General features: G+C 46.7%; 1 protein-coding gene across 1 annotated transcript in view; it reads right to left on the bottom strand.

The window, feature by feature from the left end:
• The window catches only part of ZCCHC8 (zinc finger CCHC-type containing 8), a 238,495-nt gene that overhangs the window by 74,188 nt on the left and 138,865 nt on the right, over window positions 1-25,442 (bottom strand). The window contains exon 12 of the mRNA XM_063964450.1: window positions 5,650-5,736. Within this exon, the coding sequence (XP_063820520.1) occupies window positions 5,650-5,736 (87 nt within the window). The remainder of the gene's footprint in view (window positions 1-5,649; window positions 5,737-25,442) is intronic.

Here is a 25,442-nt window from a genome sequence, read left to right as displayed (position 1 = left end):
ATCGACTGCTTGAAGCAGGACAACCCATCTTGTGAGCATCAGACAAAGATGTAATCCGATTTGCATACAGCAGCTGTCCTCTTAATAGAGATCTTCAGGGCTCGCACCACACCCAAGGACTCAGGAATTGAGGAAGTGGCCGAAGCCGCCAGGGCCACAATAGGAATTCAGGTGGAATGCAGAAACCACCTTAGGCAGGAACTGCTGACGAGTCCTGAGCTCAGCTGTGTCCTCATGAAAGACCAGGTAGGGACTCTTGCAGGACAAAGCTCCAAATTCCGAAACGCACCTAGCTGAAGCTAAGAGCATAACAGTCTTCCAACTATGGAACTTTTCCTCAACAGACATCAGTGGTTCAAACCAAGAGGGTTTGCAGAAAGGTCAAAACCATGTTCAAATACCAAGGTGCCGTGGGCAGCACAAAAAAAGGAGGCTGGATGCGAAGGACACCCTGTAGGAATGTCTGGACACCAGGCAAAGCAGCCAATTTCTTCTGAAAGAAAATGGACAAGACTGAGATCTGAACTTTTATGGAGCTCAACCACAGGCCCATAATACCCACACGAGCCTACAAAAAGCACCCCAATTTGAAATCCGCGGCCGGATACTTTCTGCTCTCACACCAGGAGACGTATCGTTTCCAGATATGGTGGCATTGCTTCGACGTGACAGCATTTCTGGCCTGAATCATGATTGTAATAACCTTACCCGGAATCCCTTCTCAGCTAGAAGGTTCCACTCAACCGCCATGCCGTTAAACGAAGCCACTGTAAGACCAGGTAGACGAACAGCCCTTGCTCAAGACCCTCCCGTAGTGGTCTGGGCCAATCGGGGGCAATGGGAATTGCCTGAACTCCCTCTCTTCTGATTCTTTTTAGAACTCTGGGGAGTAATGGAATAGGAGGAAACAGGTACACCATCCGGTAAACCCATGGCATTGTCAGCGCGTCCACTGCCACCGCCAGAGGGTCCCTTGTCCTGGAACAATAGCACCGAAGCTTGTTGTTGAGTCGAGAGGTCATCAGATCGATCTGCAGACAGCCCGACTGATCTGTACTTAGTCGAAATACCTGCGGATGGAGACCCCACTCTCGACTTTGGAAGTTCGCCTCCCCGTAGTCCACTCATGGAATGAATATGGCCGATACTGCCCATGCATTCCTTTCTACCCAGAGGAGTATCTTGGATACCTCCCACATGCAGGCACTGCTTTTTGTCCCTCCCTGACGATTGACGTATGCCAAAGTCGTGGCGTTGTCCCACTGAACCTGAATGGCTTCACCTACAAGCAGAGGAGACGCCTGTAGCAGAGCATTGTATATCTATTGGAAGAATGGCTTAGTGGCTTGATCACTGGCCCTGAAACGGTGTCCCTTGGGTGACAGCTCCCCAACCTCTAAGGCTCACGTCCGTGGTCAAGAGAATCCAATCCTGGATCCCGAAGCTCCTACCCTTCAGGAGGTTGGAGGGTTGCAACCACCACAGGAGAGAAATCTTGGCCTGCAGTGATTGACTTATGACCTGGTGCATCTGCAGATGCGAACCAGACCATTTTTTCTTCAGGAGATCCAGTTGGAATGTCCTTGCATGAAATATGCCAAATTGAATGGCCTCGTAGGAGGCCACCATATTTCCCAACAGGGGGGTGCAAAGATGTACCGAAACCCTGTTTGGCCGCAGAACCACTCAAACTAAACCCCGAAGCGTCCTTGCCTTGTCCGCAGGAAGGAAGACCTTATGAGCCACTATGTCCAAGATAATCCCGAGACACTGGGTCAGCTCGAGGTGGGATTTTTGGAAGATTAGAATCCAACCGTGACGTGACAAGAGGGATGTCATGCAGTAGATACTGTCCAGCAGTTGTTCCTTTTGATATCGCTTTTATCAACAGATCGTCCAGGTAGGGGACAATGTTCACGTTAGAACATCATTTCCGCCATCACTTTTGTGAAGACCCTTGGAGCCGTGGATAGGCCGAAGGGTAGCGCCTGGAACTGGTAGTGTTCGTCCAGCAGAGCAAACCTGAGGTAGGCTTGATGAGACGGCTATATTGGGATATGGAGGTACACGTCATTAATGTCCAGAGAGACTAAGAACTCCCCCTCCTCCAAACCTGAGATCACTGCCCTCAGATACTCCATTTTGAACAGATATGGTTTTAACGATTTGAGGTTCAAAATGGGCCTCACTGAACCATCTGTTTTTTGGTACCACAAAAAGCCTGGAATATCATCCCTCACCCGTTGCTGAAGTGGCACTGGAACAATGACTTGGGTCCGAACCAATTTTTGAATGGTCTGTTGCGTAAGGCACATGTCCTCTGAAGCCGGTAAGCCAGATTTGAAAAACCTGAGGTGGAGAACTTTCGAACTTCAGTTTATAGCTATGGGATATGAGGTCTTTTACGCAAGCATACTGGCAGGAGCTTCTCCAAATGAGGCTGAAGAATCTCAGACAAGCTCCCACCCAGAGGTTCCCCCATGGGCAGAGGGACGCCGTCATGCTGAAGGTTTTAAGGAAACAGAGCTGATGCCCTGGTCATGAGATCCTGTGGTAGTAGGCTTACATGACTTACCTCTGGAGCCTCTTGCCACATTTGAAGCACCTCTGGCTTTTCCCTTAAACCCTGTAGTCCGAAAGGGCTGCAGTGAAGGTCCCGTGTAAGAGCGTCTAGCCGGTGGAGCTGCAGACCGTGGATTTTCCAGCGAGAGCCTTCGAAATCTAAGTGTCTAACTCACCTCCAAATAGCCAATCTTTTGTGAAGGGTAAGGCCTCCACACTCCATTTGGACTCTGCATCCGCCACCCACTGACGAAGCCACAACGCCCTGTGTGCAGAAACCACCATGGCAGAAGTACAAGCATTTATAATGCCAATGCCTTTTATTGTTTCACAGAGGAAACTGGCAGATTCTCCCCCCCCCCTCCCCCCGGCAGTTAGGCCCTTCTGCAGGTTACCTGCCCAGGTATGAATGGCATGAGTCACCCAACAGCCTGCAATATGTATTAACAGGCCTTTTGGGAGGCTCCAGCAGCAACATAAATAGACTTAAAAGTTGTTTCTATTTTTCTGTCCCCAGGTTCCTTCAAGGCAGTAGCCCCCAGTACAGGAAGCACAGTCTTTGACAGGCGTGATACCGAAGCATTTATAGCAGGGGGAGTCTCCCCAGATCTTCCGCCCCTCATGAGCAAAAGGAAAAGCAGCAGCCAATTTCTTTGTCACTGGAATTTCTTGTCAGGAGCAGCCTATGGCTCCCTGAAAAGATCATCCGCTTCATTCCCAGGAATATGCAAAAAATAACTAATAGCAAGTATAAGTGACTCTACGCCCTACGCTGGAGAGGAATCATCCACCTCAGTAGTCGATTCCAGCTCCTCCCTCTCTTCCACTTCTGATACCTCCTCCTCGGATTCAGAGAGGATAACAGGTAACCCCTGTTTTTGGGGTAATGGATGTGTTGAAGGGGTTACACGTCCGCCCTCTGTCCTCTCTTTAGTCAGAGCAGCCATAGACTATTGTAACTGTTGCCTTTCCTCTCTAGTAGTAGTTAACTCATTGGACATGTCAGCCAACATAGTTTTATTAGAACTTAGCAAAGCTGGTTCCTGTAAATCACACCCAGAAGCCCCACTGTCCTGTGAAGGCTGACTGTATTGCTCACACATCAGAGAATATGCAGGGGAGGGAGAATACCTGGAGTGAGACATTACACACGGCTTTCTTCACAATGCTGACAGGGAACATTAACACCCACGCACAGACACACAGATACAAGCAAGCCTGCCCAGTATGTGTGGCGAGACTCAGAGAGGAGGGACCAGCACAAGCCTGTAACTAACAATTTAGAATATAGAAATCAGGCAATATGGTTGTATAATGTGTGAGGAGCCCAGTAAGAGGTCTCCACAGCAGGCTCTCCCCCTTAACTACACCCCTATACCAGTGTATGGCTGTTTAGTATCCTCTGGAGGAGCAGGCTGTCCTGCTGCAGCACTGAAGCCGCTGGTCCCGCTCTGAGGTAGCGCCGCCCCTGTAACGGCGCTGGCGTTACATGCTTATTTATACAGGCAATGTCCCCTATCCTGAGTAAAAAGAGTTCCCAACACTTAATTACACTGGTGCTGCCACTCTGCTATGGAGTCCATATGCCCGCCTCGCGTCAAGGACCGTGTGGACCTCGCTAGCGGGACCCCCAGCAGCACTCACACTATGATCTTCAGGCTCTGTGCTGGGGTTGTGTGACGCGCTGCGGGTGTGTGCACGTAAGCACAATGCCTGCGGTACACTGACCCCCAGGACCGTTGTCCTGTCAGCAGCATCCGACTCAGCACCTCTAGGAGGCCGGTGTCGGTCCCACTCCCCAGAGTCCCCCAGTGCAGGTAGGCTGTTACCCAACAGCCTACCTGAAAATAATAAAACTTTTAAAAGAAACTGAAGAAAAAATCCTCTGGAGCTCCAGAGTGTGCATCCTCTCCTTAGAGCACATTTTTCCAAACTGGGCTGCGGGGGAGGCATAGAGGGGAGGAGCCATCACAACCTGTTTGAAGAATTTAAAGTGAATCAGCACCTTTGGACCCCATCTATATCCATCGTACTAAGTGTCCCTAGTATCCCTTATGGATGATAGAGAAATGTATTACTGATCCTGTTTATATTGGAACTAGTTACCAGCCATCAAAATGATGGAACATTATCGCGCACAGAGAGGTTGGATTTAGCCACATAAAGCAAAGTCAAAATAACGGAACACAACAATAATTGTCAGGGACGCGCACAGCCGCCAGCGCTAACAGAGCAACACTTGAAATGCTTTGCCAGGTGCTATCTACAAATATGAAGTGGCTGCTGGCGTGCACAACACTTAAATTCCCCCCCCAGAGATGAGGGGCAGCGTTGGCCTTTTATTATATAGGATAAAATCTATCTAGCTATCTCTCTATCTCCATACATATACTGTATATTATGGGTATGGGACGACTCAACTTAGGCCGACAGTCTTTAGGTCGACATGCATTAGATCAATAGGAACAATAGGTCAACATGGGTTTTTGGACTTTTTTGGTGTCGTTTTTCTTCGTAAAGTGACGGGGAACCCCAATTAATGCACAGTGTCCCCTCGCATGGATCACCATGCTTCGGGCAAGGTGCCTCGCTCCACTACCGCTGTGCTCGGCACAGGTTACTGTTCCCAAGTGTAGTCCACGTGGATCGTCAAGTATGAAAAAGTCCAAAAAAACAAAACAAAAAAAAGTTGTAAAAAAAAAAAAAACTTGTCGACCTAACGACCGTATCCCCTGTATATATGTTTGAAATTTTGCATAAAAAAATAAATCTGTTTACTCAAACAGATTGAGGCTGAATTAAAGACTAGTGCTGAAGTGCTTTTATACAGCTTACTTAGCTGTTTGTTGTGTAATAAAACTTACAGAAAGTCTTTAATTAGTGAAGTCTTAGAGTTCTTTTTTGTTGCAAACTGTTTTTGAGTTGTATTTTATTAGATAAGTGTGAGCGATTTCACCACCAGCCCCAGTAGGGACTGCAACACAAAAGAGATGCAGTCACAAACGATGCTACTGTATATTTGCTATTTTGATGTGTATCTGAACATTTATTAAATATGTTTCTCATGATACTGATCCAAACACTTACTTCTGGAAAATTACAGGCCAGGTAATTGGCAAAACAGTCTTTTTGATGAGCTGGTTGCATTGGTATTGATCCAAAGCTCCGCCAGTCCTGACAAGAAAAGAAAATAACTGGTTACAACAATTAAGAGGCACCCATCCATATAATGCAACTCACAGTTATACAGTCAGGCCCGAACTAGCCGACCGTTTGCTGCTAGTATCCAAAAACAATCCTTTATAGTACATAAAACATAACATGCAAAGTATAGACCAGCATACAAAGCAAACCATCACATGGCCAGTTCACTAAATAGACCACTTTGCATGTTAACAGTCCTAATCCTTCATTGTAGTGATAATAGACCACTAAACATTGGCCTATTCCAACGGCATGTATGAAAAACTGAGCAATGTGCAATAGGAAAAGCCATATGCAACGCCAAATGAAAAGTTAAACCTTATCTAGGGCAAAGTATCAAATTCTCATATGTGTTATAAACTATACAAAGTCAGCCGTTTGATGCCATTATACAATGCTAAGCTGTATCTTGAGCGTTCTCTTATGTACAGCTGGGCTTTGTATATTTTTGAACTTGCTAACCTCGGCTAACAACTTCGTCCCAGTAACACTATACCTGAAATTAAATTACTTACCCCTACCACCACCCCTGGCTCCAATGCTTCATTGTCCTTCGCTGCAAGGTTACTAACACCGCAGACTTTACCATCACTAATGCGCAGATTCTTTCCCTAAACCATAGTCACCCGCAAAGAGATGTTTAGAGAAATAATCTGCACATTAGTGTTCATAGTAGTTGTATATGTACTCGTCATTAAATTACAAACTCACATATTGTTAAAAGCAGCTATCTGCTATTCACATTATTTGAACAGCTGATAGCTGTTTATACCAATATCTGAGTTTGAGACAATTCTAATATAATTTAATGACAAGAGTACGTACACAACTTTTATCTTAATGGCTCAGCTAAGAGTATGAGAAAGGAAAGTCCATGAAAAGATGGACTAAAACATCAAAAGTAAACACAAGTACAAGATGCTGGCATTATTAAATGAGTTGAAGTGCTCTATTTTGCCAAGAGGAAAAATAATTTATTTGTGATCTAGTACTTCATATTAGAGCTGTTTCGCTGAACAAAAATATAGGTAGGCTTTCAATTCATTTGCATATAAAACAATGAAAATATGCAATTTAAAAGCTAGAAATAATTCTCTCCACATTGTATGGTTAAATAAACCAGGAACAGTTGATTATGATATTGAAAAAAAAAAAAAAAAAAAAAAAGGTAAAAGTTTTTTCAGATATTACCTCAAAAATAAGATTTTACTCACCGGTAAATCTATTTCTCGTAGTCCGTAGTGGATGCTGGGAACTCCGAAAGGACCATGGGGAATAGCGGCTCCGCAGGAGACTGGGCACAACTAAAGAAAGCTTTTAGGTCACCTGGTGTGCACTGGCTCCTCCCACTATGACCCTCCTCCAAGCCTCAGTTAGGACACTGTGCCCGGACGAGCTGACATAATAAGGAAGGATTTTGAATCCCGGGTAAGACTCCTACCAGCCACACCGTATAACTCGTGATACTATACCCAGTTTAACAGTATGAAAACAACTGAGCCTCTCAACAGATGGCTCAACAATAACCCTTTAGTTAACAATAACTATGTACAAGTATTGCAGACAATCTGCACTTGGGATGGGCGCCCAGCATCCACTACGGACTACGAGAAATAGATTTACCGGTGAGTAAAATCTTATTTTCTCTGACGTCCTAGTGGATGCTGGGAACTCCGAAAGGACCATGGGGATTATACCAAAGCTCCCAAACGGGCGGGAGAGTGCGGATGACTCTGCAGCACCGAATGAGAACTCAAGGTCCTCCTCAGCCAGGGTATCAAATTTGTAGAATTTTGCAAACGTGTTTGCCCCTGACCAAGTAGCAGCTCGGCAAAGTTGTAAAGCCGAGACCCCTCGGGCAGCCGCCCAAGATGAGCCCACCTTCCTTGTGGGATGGGCTTTTACTGATTTAGGATGCGGCAGTCCAGCCGCAGAATGCGCCAGCTGAATTGTGCTACAAATCCAGCGAGCAATAGTCTTCTTAGAAGCAGGAGCACCCAGTTTGTTGGGTGCATACAGGATAAATAGCGAGTCAGTTTTCCTGACTCTAGCCGTCCTGGAAACATAAATTTTCAAGGCCCTGACTACGTCCAGTAACTTGGAATCCTCCAAGTCCCTAGTAGCCGCAGGCACCACAATAGGTTGGTTCAAATGAAAAGCTGATACCACCTTAGGGAGAAACTGAGGACGAGTCCTCAATTCCGCCCTATCCATATGGAAAATCAGATAAGGGCTTTTACATGACAAAGCTGCCAATTCTGACACACGCCTGGCTGAAACCAAGGCCAATAACATGATCACTTTCCACGTGAGATATTTTAGATCCACGGTTTTAAGTGGCTCAAACCAATGTGATTTTAAGAAACTCAACACCACGTTGAGATCCCAAGGTGCCACTGGAGGCACAAACGGGGGCTGAATATGCAGCACTCCTTTCACAAACGTCTGAACTTCAGGTAGTGAAGCTAGTTCTTTCTGGAAGAAAATCGACAGAGCCGAGATCTGTACCTTAATGGAGCCCAATTTCAGGCCCATAGTCACTCCTGCTTGTAGGAAATGCAGAAATCGACCTAGTTGAAATTCCTCTGTTGGGGCCTTTTTGGCCTCACACCAAGCAACATATTTCCGCCATATGCGGTGATAATGCTTTGCAGTTTCATCTTTCCTGGCTTTAATCAGCGTAGGAATGACTTCCTCCGGAATGCCCTTTTCCTTCTGGATCCGGCGTTCAACCGCCATGCCGTCAAACGCAGCCGCGGTAAGTCTTGGAACAGACAGGGCCCCTGCTGCAGCAGGTCCTGTCTGAGCGGCAGAGGCCATGGGTCCTCTGAGATCATCTCTTGAAGTTCCGGGTACCACGCTGTCTTGGCCAATCCGGAACCACGAGTATTGTTCTTACTCCTCGTTTTCTTATTATTCTCAGTACCCTTGGTATGAGAGGCAGAGGAGGGAACACAAACTGACTGGTACACCCACGGTGTCACTAGAGCGTCCACAGCTATCGCCTGAGGGTCCCTTGACCTGGCGCAATATCTCTCTAGTTTTTTGTTTAGGCGGGACGCCATCATGTCCACCTGTGGCCGTTCCCATCGATTTACAATCAGCGTGAAGACTTCTGGATGAAGTCCCCACTCTCCCGGGTGGAGGTCGTGCCTGCTGAGAAAGTCTGCTTCCCAGTTGTCCACTCCCGGAATGAACACTGCTGACAGTGCTAGTACGTGATTTTCCGCCCATCGGAGAATCCTTGTGGCTTCTGCCATTGCCATCCTACTTCTTGTGCCACCCTGTCGATTTACATGGGCGACTGCCGTGATGTTGTCTGACTGGATCAGTACCGGCTGGTGTAGAAGCAGGGATTTTGCCTGACTTAGGGCATTGTAAATGGCCCTTAGTTCCAGAATATTTATGTGTAGGGAAGTCTCCTGACTCGACCATAGTCCTTGGAAGTTTCTTCCCTGTGTGACTGCCCCCCAGCCTCGAAGGCTGGCATCCGTGGTTACCAGGACCCAGTCCTGTATGCCGAATCTGCGGCCCTTTTGAAGATGAGCACTCTGCAGCCACCACAGCAGAGACACCCTGGTTCTTGGAGACAGGGTTATTAGGCGATGCATCTGAAGATGCGATCCGGACCATTGGTCCAACAGGTCCCACTGAAAGATTCTGGCATGGAACCTGCCGAAAGAAATTGCTTCGTAAGAAGCCACCATCTTTCCCAGGACCCGCGTGCAGTGATGCACCGATACCTGTTTTGGTTTCAGGAGGTCTCTGACTAGAGATGATAGCTCCTTGGCTTTCTCCTCCGGGAGAAACTTTTTTCTGGACTGTATCCAGAATCATACCCAGGAACAGTAGACCTGTCGTCGGAACCAGCTGTGATTTTGGAATATTCAGAATCCAACCGTGCTGGTGTAGCACCTCCTGAGATAGTGCTACTCCCACCAACAACTGCTCCTTGGACCTCGCCTTTATTAGGAGATCGTCCAAGTACGGGATAATTAAAAAACTCCCTTTCTTCGAAGGAGTATCATCATTTCCGCCATTACCTTGGTAAACACCCTCGGTGCCGTGGAGAGTCCAAACGGCAGCGTCTGGAATTGGTAATGGCAATCCTGTACCACAAATCTGAGGTACTCCTGGTGAGGATAGTAAATGGGGACATGCAGGTAAGCATCCTTGATGTCCAGTGATACCATGTAATCCCCCTCGTCCAGGCTTGCAATAATCGCCCTGAGCGATTCCATCTTGAACTTGAATTTTTTTATGTATGTGTTCAAGGATTTCAAATTTAAAATGGGTCTCACCGAACCGTCCGGTTTCGGTACCACAAACAGTGTGGAATAGTAACCCCGTCCTTGTTGAAGTAGGGGCACCTTGATTATCACCTGCTGGGAATACAGCTTGTGAATTGCCGCTAGCACAGCCTCCCTGTCTGAAGGAGTAATCGGCAAGGCAGATTTTAGGAACCGGTGGGGTGGAGACACCTCGAATTCCAGTTTGTACCCTTGAGATACTATTTGCAGGATCCAGGGATCCACCTGTGAGCGAGCCCACTGATCGCTGAAATTTTTGAGGCGGCCCCCCACCGTACCTGGCTCCGCCTGTGGAGCCCCACCGTCATGCGGCGGACTTGGAAGAAGCGGGGGAGGACTTTTGCTCCTGGGAACCTGCTGTTTGTTGCAGCCTTTTTCCCCTACCTCTGCCTCTGGACAGAAAGGACCCGCCTTTTCCACGCCTGTTTTTCTGAGTCCGAAAGGACTGTACCTGATAAAACAGCGCCTTTTTAGGCTGTGAGGGAACATGGGGTAAAAATGCTGACTTCCCAGCAGTTGCTGTGGAAACTAGGTCCGAGAGACCATCCCCAAATAACTCCTCACCCTTGTAAGGCAAAACTTCCATGTGCCTTTTTGAATCTGCATCCCCTGTCCACTGGCGAGTCCATAAGCCTCTCCTAGCAGAAATGGACAATGCACTTATTTTAGATGCCAGCCGGCAGATCTCCCTCTGTGCATCTCTCATGTATAAGACTGAGTCTTTTATATGCTCTATGGTTAGCAGAATAGTGTCCCTGTCTAGGGTGTCAATATTTTCTGACAGGGAATCTGACCACGCAGCGGCAGCACTGCACATCCATGCTGACGCAATAGCTGGTCTAAGTATAATGCCTGAGTGTGTATATACAGACTTCAGGATCGCCTCCTGCTTTCTATCAGCAGGTTCCTTGAGGGCGGCCGTATCCGGAGACGGTAGTGCCACCTTTTTAGACAAACGTGTGAGCGCTTTATCCACCCTAGGGGGTGTCTCCCAACGCGACCTATCCTCTGGCGGGAAAGGGAACGCCATTAGTAACTTCTTAGAGATTACCAATCTTTTATCAGGGAAAGCCCACGCTTCTTCACACACTTCATTTAATTCTTCTGATGGGGGAAAAACTACGGGTAGTTTTTTCTCCCCAAACATAATACCCTTTTTAGTGGTACCTGGGTTTATATCAGAAATTTGTAACACCTCTTTCATTGCTTCAATCATGCAACGAATGGCCTTAGTGGACATTAGACTAAACTCGTCGTCGACACTGGTGTCAGTATCCGTGTCGACATCCGCGTCTGCCATCTGAGGTAGCGGGCGTTTTAGAGCCCCCGATGGCCTTTGAGACGCCTGGACAGGCACGAGCTGAGAAGCCGGCTGTCCCGCATTTGGCATGTCGTCAAATTTTTTGTGTAAGGAGTCGACACGTGCACGCAATTCCTTCCATAAGTCCATCCACTCAGGTGTCTGCCCCGCAGGGGGTGACATCCCTTCTATAGGCATCTGCTCCGCCTCCACATCATTATCCTCATCAAACATGTCGACACAGCCGTACCGACACACCGCGCACACACACAGGGAATGCGCTAACAGAGGACAGGACCCACAAAAGCCCTTTGGGGAGACAGAGTGAGAGTATGCCAGCACACACCAGAGCGCTATATAATGCAGGGACTAACTGAGTTATGTCCCCTATAGCTGCTGTTATATATACTGCGCCTAAATTTAGTGCCCCCCCTCTCTTTTTTACCCTTTTCTGTAGTGTAGACTGCAAGGGAGAGCCAGGGAGCTTCCTTCCAGCGGAGCTGTGAGGGAGAAATGGCGCCAGTGTGCAGGAGATAGCTCCGCCCCTTTTTCACGGACTATTCTCCCGCTTTTTTATGGATTCTGGCAGGGGTAATTATCACATATATAGCCTCTGGGGCTATATATTGTGGTATTTTTGCCAGCCAAGGTGTTTTTATTGCTGCTCAGGGCGCCCCCCCCCAGCGCCCTGCACCCTCAGTGACCGGAGTGTGAAGTGTGTATGAGGAGCAATGGCGCACAGCTGCAGTGCTGTGCGCTACCTTGGTGAAGACTGATGTCTTCTGCTGACGATTTTCCGGACCTCTTCTTGCTTCTTGCTCTGTAAGGGGGACGGCGGCGCGGCTCCGGGACCGAACACCAAGGCCAGTTCCATGCGGTCGATCCCTCTGGAGCTAATGGTGTCCAGTAGCCTAAGAAGCCCAAGCTAGCTGCAAGCAGGTAGGTTCGCTTCTTCTCCCCTTAGTCCCTCGCTGCAGTGAGCCTGTTGCCAGCAGGTCTCACTGTAAAATAAAAAACCTAATTATATACTTTCTTTTTAGAAGCTCAGGAGAGCCCCTAGTGTGCATCCAACCTCGGCCGGGCACAAAATCTAACTGAGGCTTGGAGGAGGGTCATAGTGGGAGGAGCCAGTGCACACCAGGTGACCTAAAAGCTTTCTTTAGTTGTGACCAGTCTCCTGCGGAGCCGCTATTCCCCATGGTCCTTTCGGAGTTCCCAGCATCCACTAGGACGTCAGAGAAATTAGGATTTTAATACCTACCGGTTAATCCTTTTCCTCGCAGTCCATAAGGGATATTGGGGGAATCTAGTACGATGGGGTATAGACCGGGTCCAAAGGAGCCAGTGCACTTTAAATTTCTTCAACCGGGTGGGCTGGCTCCTCCCCTCTATGCACCCTCCCACAGGCAGTTATAGGTAAAAACGTGCCTGAAGGAGAAAGGACATATATGAGAGAAGGAACATAACAGAAAGGGTTGTGAGATTTACACACCAGCACACCACTAGCATACAACAAGCAGAAATAGCTGGTAACAGTAACAGCTGAACAGGTAACTATAGAACAAGAACCTGCAGAAAAATCCACGCACTGAGGCAGGCGCCCAATATCCCTTATGGACTACAAGAAAAGGATTTACCGGTAGTCCATTTTCTCTAGCATCCATAAGGGATATTGGGGGATTCTAGCACGATGGGGACGTACCAAAGCTTCCAGAATGGACTGGAACGTGCGGAAACTGCTGCAGCACCGCCTGCCCAAACTGGGTATCCTCTTTGGCCAGGGTATCATATTTGTAGAATTTCACAAATGTGTTCTTACCCGACCAAGTAGCAGCTCAGCATAGTGGCAGGGCCGAGACTAAACGGGCAGCCGCCCAGGAAGAGACCACTGATCTGGTAGAGTGGGCCTTCAGACTGTGGAAAAGGTAAGGCTGCCGACTCGCAGGCCTGTTGGATAGTAAGCCTAATCCAACGAGCAATGGACTGCTTTGAAGCAGGGCAACCCTTTTTCTGTGCATCAGTGCACGAACAAGGAATCCGTCTTTCTGACCCTGAGCTGTGCGCTTGACATAGATCTTCAAGACATGCACAGCATCCAATGGAGGAGCAGAAGAGTCTGAACTGGATGGAACCACAATAGGTTGATTCAGATGGAACGCGGAGACAACCTTCGGCAGGAACTGCTGCCTATTCCGGAGCTCTGCTCTGTCCTCGTAAGAGACCAAGTACAGACTTTTACATGATAAGGCCCCCAATTCTGAAACACGTCGAGCAGAAGCCAGGGCCAGTAACATCAGTGTCTTCCACGTGAGGTACTTGTCTTCTACAGTCATCAGAGGCTCAAACCAGGAGGACTGTAAAAATTCCAACACTACATCCAAATCCCAGGGTGCCGTAGGCGGCACAAAAGGTGGTTGCATGTCGAGCACCCTGCAAAAAGGTCTGAACTTCAGGCAATACTGCCAATTTCTTCTGGAAGTAAATGGAGGGGGCTGAAATCTGGACCTTAATGGAACCAAGATTTAAGCCCTTATCCACACCAGCCTGCAGGAAACGTCCCAAGTAAAATACTGCAGGCTGATACATGCGTTCCTCGCACCAAGAGACTTATCTAGTCCAGATATGATGATAGTGTTTTGACATCACAGGTTTTCTAACCTGAACCATGGTAGCAATAACCTTTTTGGAAAGCCTCTTGTGAGCTAGAAGGTTCCGCTCAACCTTCATACCGTAAAACAAAGTCGCCGTAAGTCCGGGTAGACGAACGGTCCTTGTTGAAGAAGCTCTCTTCTTCGTGGTAGAGGCCAAAGGTTTTTCGACTGACATGTCCAGAAGATCAGCGTACCACACCCTCAGAGGCTAATCCGAGGCAATCAGAATTGCCTGGACACCTTGATTCCCGATTAGCTTTTTGGGAGTAATAGAATCGGAGGAAACAAGTAGACCAGCCGTTACGGCCCAGGCTGCCGTTACGGCCCACGTTACGGCGTGCACTGCCCTCGCCTGAGGATCCCTGGTCCGTGAGCAATACCAGGGAAGTTTCTCATTGAGACGAGAAGCCATCATGTCTATTTGTGGGCAATACCACCGGTCGATGATCTATTGGAACACCAGATGGTGGAGCCCCCAGGTGGAGATCGTGACGACTCAAATCCGCCTCCCAGTTGTCCACACCCAGAATGAAGATTGACGACATTGCTCTTGCATTTCGTTCCGCCCAGAAGAGTATCTTCGACACCTCTCGCATGCAAGCTCTGCTTTTTATCCCTCCTTGACGATTGATATACACCACTGCTGTGGCATTGCCTGACTGTACCTGGATCGCTTGATCCTTGAGTGGAGGAGAGGCCTGAAGCAGTGCATTGTAGATCGCCCGAAGTTCCAGAATGTTGATCGGAAGGAGGTCCTCGTGGGCTAACCACCTGCCCTGGAACCATGCCCATTGAGTGACAGCTCCCCATCCCCGTAGATTTGCATCCGTCGTGAGTAGGGTTCAATCCTGAATCCCAAAACTCCGGCCTTCTAGGAGATTGGAGGAGGACTGTAGCCACCACCGGAGGGAAATCCGGGCCTGAGGTGACCGCTGAATCATCTGGTGCATCTGAGAGATGCGACCCAGACCACTTGCTCAGGAGATCCAATTGAAAATGTTCTGGCATGGAACCTCCCATACTGGATCGCCTCGTATGAGGCAACAGTTTTTCCAAGCAATCTTATGCAGAGATGGACGGACACTCGAGTAGGCCCAAACACCATGCGGACCATCTTCTGAAGTGTTTTCGCCTTATCCTCTGGTAGAAACACCTTCTGGGCTACAGTATCCAGCAACATGCCCAGGAACAGGAGCCTCTGAGTTGGCTCCAGGTGGGACTTATGTAAAATGAGGATCCACCCATGGTCTGATAGAAGATGGATGGTGCGGTCGATATGGAGCAAGAAAAGCTCCCTGGATTGTGCTCTTATCAGAAGATCGTCCAGATAAGGGACCACATTGACCCCCTGGACCCGGAGTTGAAACAAAATCTCCGCCATCACCTGTGGGAATACCCTCGGGGCTGTGGACAGTCCAAAGGTTAATGCCTGGAATTGGAAGCGTTTGTCCAGTTGGGTAAACCACAGGTACGCCGGATGAGGCTGCCAAATCCAAAACAGAATATGGAGATATTGATATCAAGAGACCATAAATGGGGGCGTGGCCTAGCTGTGGAGGAGTGCAGCAGCGCATTTGCTGAGCTCCCCTGATTTCAGCCTCCTTAGGGGTTAATATACGCTCTACCTCCCTGGAATGGTTTTCTCTGCCTCCCCTGGGGACCCCTGTGCCGGGCGCTGAGTGCTGCGGAGCCAGGGAACAGCTCGGCCTGTTCCCGCAGGTTGCGGCCTAGTCGCTCCCAGAAGCCGGGGCCTCGCGTGATCCAAGTACCCGCGATCGGAGCGCGGTAGCGCCCCCGGGAAGCGACACGGGACCCCCTCTGACCACCAGCTCACCTTGCAAGCCCTACAAGCCTCCCCAGACCCCCCCCCCCCCAGATCGGATACAGAGGCCGCAGTCGGCCAAGAGGACATCTGGCTGAGGGAGTCTGCAGCAAGGCAGCCAGGAGACGCGGTGGCCATCTTGGATCCCATTGCCAGCTTCAAGCAGGCTGAGGTAGTGTACCTGGGTGCTGTGGGAGGAGCAGGCCTTAGGCTGGACCAAGTCTGGGATCCTTCCACCTCTGTATGACCCCTGACACCCCTGTGAGGGCCATTGTTTAGAAGATTGTGAACCCTTCCATCCTGGACCGGAAGGATTTCCCTGTATCAGTATATTTCATGCAGGATCAGCGCCATCTAGGGGTCTCTGGTCGCAATTATAAGCCTTTCCCTCAGTGTCTCCGATATATAATACGTACACTGTTGCAGGTCCCGAGTAGACGCAGGTTTATCAGGACCAACCGTGACACGCGGATGTGATGCCCCCGTGGTAGATTGATGTATTCACACCACCACCGCTCTATATGTCTATAAATACTTAATGTGGCACTCTAGGCACGGGACAGTACTTGCATCATAGCACCATATCCGGGTCTGTTGTGCTCAACGTCCACAGATCTCCCCCTTCTCTGAGACGGAATGCCACCTAAACGTCAAAAAAATCCATCCGGGGTCCAAGCGGTGAGCTTCTTCAAGCAGTCGCCTTCATCACAAAGTTGCAAGGGCAAGCCCGCACCCGATACGGCATCCAAACCACTTGCTGCAATTCATACCTCTTCAGACCCATCTCCGTCGACTGTGGTAATGGCGGCCGGGACGGGGGATGATGCCCCGTTGACGATTGGCTCCATGAAGCAGCTGCTAGCCTCCTTCAAATCGGACATTTCGCAAGAATTTAAACTGGCACTGCAAGGCTGCCAACAATCCGTCGTCGCTGTAGGTCAACGTACTGACCATTTAGAACGCAAATTGGAAAAGGTGGTCAAATCCCACAACGACCTCATTTCTTTACATGAAGACCTGCAAGTAGAGGTAACGGCACTACGTAGTAAGGTTGGAGATCTCGAAGATAGATCGCAAAAGAATAATGTGAAGATTAGAGGGATCCCGGAGTCCGTGGCTAATTCCGACCTAACAGTTTGTTACTGACCTCTTCTCGAAACTGTTGCCAACAGTCCAGCTCTCAGATTTCCTGCTGGACCATATCCACCGCCTACCCAAGGCACGTTCGGCCCCCGAAGGACGCACCCAGGGACACTCATGCGGTTCCATTATTACCATGTGAAAGAAAAGGTGTTCCACGCTACGAGAGCTGCGGATACCTCTGGCTCAATCTTGGGAGATCTTCAAGTCTTTGGGGACTTATCGGCGGCTACGCTAGCACTCCGGAGGTCCTTTACCCCATCACAAGAGCTCTTCGGAAGACAAATATCCAGTACTGCTGGGGTTTCCCCACACGTCTGATTGTCAGGCGAAATGGTAATACAAATATCATCACCTCTCCGGATGAGGGCTCCCGGGTTCTGGCTTCCTGGAACTTGGAGGCGATCTCCGATAGCCACCCAAGTGTACCCGGAATTCCCCAAGAGTGGTCCACTATACGTAAACCATCTTGATTATCGTTATCCCCTATGTTTATTGGCCCAGTTATTTTCTTTAGACGACCCGAGTTCTCAGTCTTTCAAACAAGGACTTTATTTGGCGGACTGCAACACGGACTCTAATTGATACTATCGTTTAATGCAGGGTCCGTCTACAGGAGTAGATTAATGTTTCTGTTTTATATGTTCTCCATTCTCTGGTTCGTCTGTCCGATAACTGTTCTCCATATTACCATGGTTTGTTTTGTTTTTTCTGGTTGCAGTTAATAGAGGATGGGCTGTGTGTTTCACAGATGTGTCTCCTCCGATGTCCCGTCCCCGAGTTGTTTAGATCGGGGGCGGAGCACCGGGGATCCCAACTTCCATTGTACATAGTCCCGTTCCTTCTTTTTTCTTTTGTGTTTTTAGAGTGGTGGTGGTGGCTGCATATGCCACTTCCCCCAATGTGCCACCGCTTTTGGCGGTCTAAGGGTGCACCTATACGGTGCATGGTTTGTCTCCTTTTTCTAGTCCCGCTTTTCTCTCTATTTGCCCTATCACCCCCATTTCCTTTTCTCAACTTACGGTTGTTACAAGACAGCACAAGGTAACAGGTTTTGGCATATGCTCTTCAGCATGCGGCCATTTATACACTCCCGCTTTAATATCTTATTACTGGTCAGTGCCGAGTCACGCTTTTTTTGTGTTTCCCAATGATTAATATACTTTCTCTAAATGTCAAGGGTCTGAACTCCCCTAATAAGCGAAAGTTAGCACTTTCCCACTTTAACAAGTTGAAGGCCCACATTGTCGCCCTACAGGAAACCCACTTCATGTCTCCTTCTCCTCCTACATTTCATAAGTTTCCGATATGTTACATGTCCAGTAGCCCTAGCAAAAAGGCAGGGGTGGCCATTTTACTATCCCACTCCTGCAATTTTGTACTGACCGAACAACTTTGACTCCGATGGCAGGTATTTGATATTGATAGGCAAATTAGATAAACCCGTCACCTTAGCGGTAGACTATGCCCCTAACTCCAAACAAATCCCCTTTCTTCGGAAGTTCTGTAACGCCCTCCAATCCTGCTTAACGGTATCTTTGCTTCTTTTAGAAGACTTCAATATGGTACTAGATCCGACCCTAGATAAAATAGCCAAGCACCGAAAGCTATTTAAATGTGATCATTCCGCAGCGTTTAGACATTTAACACACAAATACAAATTATACAATGTCTGGAGAGCCAAAAACCCCACTGGTAGGGACTATACTTTTTATTCTCCGGTACATGGATCATACTCCAGGATCGATCTGATGTTCTCGGATAAATGGACCCTCCAACAGATTAAAAAAAAGTTACTATCCTGCCGGTTGCATGGTCCGATCATTCCGCCCTATCCCTTAGATGGGATCCCTCTTTGTTGGGTGCTCCGCCCTGTCCATGGCGCCTCGGAGACCATCTTTCCAATGAAGAGGCCAAGACCTCCATGGCTCAAACACTCGCCATGTACCTAGCCACTAATGACCCGGCCGACACATCTGTCTTCACGCACTGGTGTGCTCTCAAAGCGGTCACTAACGGGTCAGCGATACAAGTGGGGGCCCGGTTGCGCAAGCAAAGGGCAGCCCACCAGAAGCATGTGGAGAACAGGTTGGCTATTCTCGAGAATAAGCTTAAATCTACCCCTTCGGATAAATCCCTATACCGAGAACGTCTTAAGGTCAGAGAGGAGTGGAATGTCCTCGCGCTGGTGGAAGTTCAGAAGAATCTGTTTAGATTGAAACAGTTATATGTCCAGGGAGATAGCTCAGTTTCCTGGCCAGCAATCTGCCTGCTCTAAGACGGCGAGGGATCGGGTGAAGGTAATTAATAATCAGCATGGTACAAAAGTGACAGACCTGGTGGACATAGCATCTGCTTTTGCCACCTATTATGCATCTCTGTATAACCCGAAAGACGATCTTTCGACTCCACAACCAACTCCTGCTAATATTAATCAGTTTTTAGAGAATTTGTCCGTCCCACATATAGAATCATCGGACCTCCAATCCCTGTCACTCCCTTGGTCGGAGAGTGAACTCCGGCGGGTTATTAAAGCCCTCCCTGTAGATAAAGCCCCGGGCCCGGATGGCTATATTAATAAGTTCTATACTCACTTCCAGGAGATGCTGATCCCTGTGTTACTTAAGGTGTTTAATGAAGCCTCCACATTGGGGACTTTCCCATCTGAAATGGAGGCTAGGATTGTCACTATCCCTAAACAGGGAAAGAACCCAATTTCGGTGGTCTACTACCGCCCAATAGCCCTCCTGAACACCGATGTGAAGATTTATGCGAAGCTGATAGCTACTAGGATAAATCCTCTGATCCCTACCTTGGTGACGTGATCAGGTTGGGTTTGTTCAGGGCAGGCAGGCCCCAGATAATACCAGGAGGATTATTGATGTGATTGATGCCTCATCAGTGTCCTCGTGGCCGCTCCTTTTGCTTTCGCTGGACGCTGAGAAGGCATTCGATAGACTTCACTGGGGATGTCTGTTTGCAGTTCTTGAGAAGCTCGGAATAGGGGGCAGGGCTCTTTTCTCTATAACAGCGCTTTACTCGAACCCTATGGCTAGAGTTTTCGTGAACGGCGTCCTCTCTTCTGCGTTCCAAATCACCAACGGCACCCGTCAGGGTTGCCCATTATCCCAGTTAGTCTTTGCGCTAGCGATTGAGCCCTTGTCGGAAGCAATTCGATCCAACAGCTCAGTGCAAGGCCCTGTCGTACATGGCCGTGAGTATAAGATTAGCCTATTCGCCGACGACGTTCTCCTCACTCTGATAAATCCAGACTCTTCACTTCGGCAATTACAGCTGACGTTGGAGGAGTATTCCTCGGTCTCATATTACAAGTTGAATGCCTCCAAAACGGAAGCATTACCGATTAACCTCCCTCTCCCCCCCCCCCTCAGTTGCTTTCATTGAAAGCTCAATATAATTATGCATGGCAGGATAGGAGTATAAAATATCTGGGGATCCAGACCACTCCGAGGGTCTCAGACCTTGTATCGAATAATTATTTGCCCCTTCTCAGTAACATTTCCCTGTTGTTGTCCGATTGAATGATGTATCACGTGTCCTGGATGGGCCGCATTGTGGCTTTAAAAAGGATGGTACTCCCTAAGTTTTTATATTTGTTTAGGACGATCCCACTTTTGATTCCTAAGGCCTTGTATGCTAAAATTTAACTCAGCGTTTATTCATTACGTCTGGAAGGGGAAGAAACCCAGATTGGCCCGGACAACATTGGCACTCCCCAAGTCGGAAGGGGGGTTAGCATTCCCTGATATTCGATCCTATCATATAGCATGTATCCTTTCCCAAACCGGTGCTTTGATGGTTGAAGATAATCCCAAATCCTGGGTTATTCTAGAAAGGGGCTCAGTCTCTCCGCTTCCCTTAGCTGATGTACTACGGCTCCCGGAATCAGAGGGTCTATGTTTTGAGTCACGCTCAGCTGTGGCGTTATCAGCACGTAAGGCATGGCTCGAATTGGTTTCTACAATGAAGGACGTCCATCTCCCAACGACGGACCTGTCATTAATTGGTGTAGCCTCCCTCATCCCAAATTTAAACCTAGATGAATGGGTATCCCATGGGCTGTGTCCTTGCTAGGCGGAGCATTCAAGGATAGAGCCCTTCTACAGTTTAGTCAGCTCCAATCTAGATTTTCCCTCCCACAAAGGGATTTCTATAAATATTTAGAGTTGTGTCACTGGCTATATAGTGTTACGTTGAACCCCCACGGAGTTTCCCCCCTCCCTAGCTGTTTACGAGTATTATTGGATAGAATTGACACTAAAGGCGGTATAAGTCGGTGGTACAATTTTATAATTGGTATCTATTCCCCCCTGAAATTAAATACTTTGAAAAAAATGGGAGATAGATTTCACCTGCACGATTTCAGAAGATGAATGGCGAGGGGTATTTTATACGTGTTTTCATTTATCCAAATTCATGTCCCATGTGGAACTTTTCTACAAACTTCTCTATCGCCTATACAGGTTGAGTATCCCATATCCAAATATTCCGAAATACGGAATATTCCAAAATACAGACTTTTTTGAGTGAGTGAAATAATGAAACCTTTGTTTTTTGATGGCTCAATGTACACAAACTTTGTTTATTACAAGAAGTTATTAAAAATATTGTATTAAATGACCTTCAGGCTGTATGTATAAAGTGTATATGAAACCTAAATGAGTTGTGTGAATGTACACACACTTTGTTTAATGCACAAAGTTATAAAAAATATTGGCTAAAATTACCTTCAGGCTGTGTGTATAAGGTGTATATGAAACAAATGCATTCTGTGCTTAGATTTAGGTCCCATCCCTATGATATCTCATTATGGTATGCAATTATTCCAAAATACGGCAAAATCCGATATCCAAAACACCTCTGGTCCCAAGCATTTTGGATAAGGGATAATATATATATATATATATATATATATATATATATATATATATATATATATATATATATATATATATATATATATACACACACACATACATACATAAAAATAAATATATATAATATATATATATATATATATATATATATATATATATATATATATAATATATATATAATATATATATATATATATATATATATATACACACACACACACACATATATATAAATATATATATACATATACATATATATATACATACATACATACATACACACACACACACACACACACACACGCGGTCCACGGCACTCCCAATTCCCAAAAATCGATATGACATAGTAATATAGCCGGTGCCCTCCCTGGTAACAGCAGCGCTGTGTCCAATATAACATGCCGAATCGAGCGGCACTCTCGGCGTAGAAATAAAGACAGACAGGCAAGTCTGATGTTCTTATCAACGTTTCAATGTCATATATATATATATATACAAACGTTGTGACAAAGATCCACAAAAACAAGCACACCTTGTGTAGCAATAAACAATTTACTGAATCCTCATTTTAAAGTGCACCGTGCATAAGATAGTGCAAATCGTATACTTAGCAGTTCAATTCACAGTGGTAACCCAGCATATTGGCAACTCCAACAGCTGTTTCGGTGCAGCAGCACCTTCGTCAGGGAAAGCCAGCAGTAAGTAAGTAAGTATATATGTATATGTATATATATATGTATATGTATATATATATGTATATGTATATGTATATATATATATATGTATATGTATATATATATATATATATGTGTGTATGTGTATGTGTATGTGTGTGTATATATATATATATATATATATATATATATATATATATATATATATATATATATATATATATATATATATATATATATATATATATATATATTCATATATTCGCAAAAAAATTAAGGGAACACTTAGACACATCCTAGATCTGAATGAATGAAATATTCTTATTAAATACTTTGTTCTTTACATAGTTGAATGTGCCGACAACAAAATCACACAAAAATTATCAATGGAAATCAAATTTATTAACCCATGGAGGTCTGGATTTGGAGTCGCACTCAATTAAAAGTGAAAAAACACACTACAGGCTGATCCAACTTTGATGTAATGTTCTTAAAACAAGTCAAAATGAGGCTCAGTAGTGTGTGTGGCCTCCATGTGCCTGTATGACCTCCCTACAACCCCTGGGCATGCTCCTGATGAGGTGGCGGATGGTCTCCTGAGGGATCTCCTCCCAGACCTGGACTAAAGCCTCCGCCAACTCCTGGACAGTCTGTGGCGTTGGTGGATGGAGCAAGACATGATGTTTCAGATGTGCTCAATTGGATTCAGGTCTGGGGAACGGGCGGGCCAGTCCATAGCATCAATGCCTTCGTCTTGCAGGAACTGCTGACACACTCCAGCCACATGAGGTCTAGCATTGTCTTGAATTAGGAGGAACCCAGGGCCAACTGCACCAGAATACGGTCTCATAAGGGGTCTGAGGATCTCATCTCGGTACCTAATGGCAGTCAGGCTCTCTCTGGTGAGCACATGAAGGCTGTGTGGCCCCCAAAGAAATGCCACCCCACACCATTACTAATCCACTGCCAAACCGGTCATGCTGGAGGATGTTGCAGGCAGCAGAAGGTTCTCCTTGGCGTCTCCAGACTCTGTCACATGTGCTCATTGAGAACCTGCTTTCATCTGTGACGAGCACAGGGTGCCAGTGGCGAATTTGCCAATCTTGGAGTCCTCTGGCAAATGCCAAACGTCCTGCACGGTGTTAGGCTGTAAGCACAACCCCCACCTGTGGATATCGGGCCCTCATACCACCCTCATCGAGTGTTTCTGATCGTTTGAGTAGACACATGCACATTTGTGGCTTGCTGGTGGTCATTTTGCAGTGCTCTGGCAGTGCTCCTCCTTGCACAAAGGCGGAGGTAGAGGTCCTGCTACTTGGTTGTTGCCCTCCTACGGCCTCCTCCACGTCTCCTGATGTACTGGCCTGTCTCCTGGTAGCGCCTTCATGCTCTGGACACTATGCTGACAGACACAGCAAACCTTCTTGCCACAGCTCGCATTGATGTGCCATCCTGGATGAGCTGCACTACCTGAACCACTTGTGCGGGTTGCAGACTCCGTCTCATGCTACCACTAGAGTGAAAGCACCGTCAGCTTTCAAAAGTGACCAAAACATCAGCCAGAAAGCATAGGAGCTGAGAAGTGGTCTGTGGTCCCCACCTGCAGAACAACTCCTTTATTGGGGGTGTCTTGCAAATTGCCTATAATTTCCACCTGTTGTCTATTCCATTTGCACAACAGCATGTGAAATTGATTGTCAATCAGTGTTGCTTCGTAAGTGGACAGTTTGATTTCACAGAAGTGTGATTGACTTGGAACACTTAAACACAATGTAACTCCCTTTATTTTTTTGAGCAAAATATATTATATATATACACATATATATATATATATATATATATATATATACACACATACATACATACACACACATATACACACATATATATATATATATATATACACACCAAGAATATGGGCACAAGCGACCAATGGTGTCTATAGTTAAGGAACGTAAAAAGATTTTTTATATAAAAAGAGCATATTTATTTTACACGAGTAAAAACACTGATATACTTTGATTTTAAAAAAAAATGCTTAAGCATAAGAATTCATAAAAAAATGCATAAAAAATACACGAAAATGTGATTAAAAGAAGAAAAAATCTAAAAGTACAAGGTACACATCGGTTTGTAGTAAATGTGTAGAAAGTGCTTATCTTAGGTTCAGGAGGTTGGTCTGGGAAAGATCATGGAATGTCCAACGCGTTTCGTCCTTTAGGACTTCATCAAGGGTAGTGTGGTACTAGGACAGGGCTTGTATTTATACCTCTGTCAATTAGAAGACTATGTGTGACATCACTTCCTCCCACAGTGATGTTTGGGGAGAACAGAAATCTTAGTGTGTTTTATATTTAAATGATTTGTATATGAGTAATACAAATGTCTCTAAACAAAGCTAATCCTTATCACATATTTAAAAAACGAGTAGTTTAGTGAGTGTAGGTGATTTGTTTACAATGTACTGGCAGCAGGTACTCCCGCCCCACTTCCGGTGGTACGACGGGCTCTACTACGCTTGCGTCCACTTTTGTGTTTATGATCAGGTGTCGGAAGTCCCAAGCGGGCTCCTCTGCGCATGCGCCCGTAGCACGTCAATGAAGTCACGTTGATTCCGTCAGACGCGAAACGCGTTGAGACACTAAACTACAGACTTGCCGACCTACCATTGCTGACATTCATGTCATCTAAAAGCTAAGCAATTTAATCCTTTTTTATAATTTTTTGTATATCTAATAAATTTATAACTTCTTATAAGAATTACTGATTGGAGCATTACTATATCATCCAAAGGTCTCCAGATGACCGCCACCCTCTGATGAGGACAAGGACTTAAGTATTCACACTGACATGCTCAAATTATTGTTTGATCTGGTACGCA

Source organism: Pseudophryne corroboree, chromosome 1 (assembly GCF_028390025.1).
Source record: "Pseudophryne corroboree isolate aPseCor3 chromosome 1, aPseCor3.hap2, whole genome shotgun sequence".
Classification (NCBI taxonomy): domain Eukaryota; kingdom Metazoa; phylum Chordata; class Amphibia; order Anura; family Myobatrachidae; genus Pseudophryne; species Pseudophryne corroboree.
This window is presented reverse-complemented; position numbering and strand designations above follow the sequence as displayed.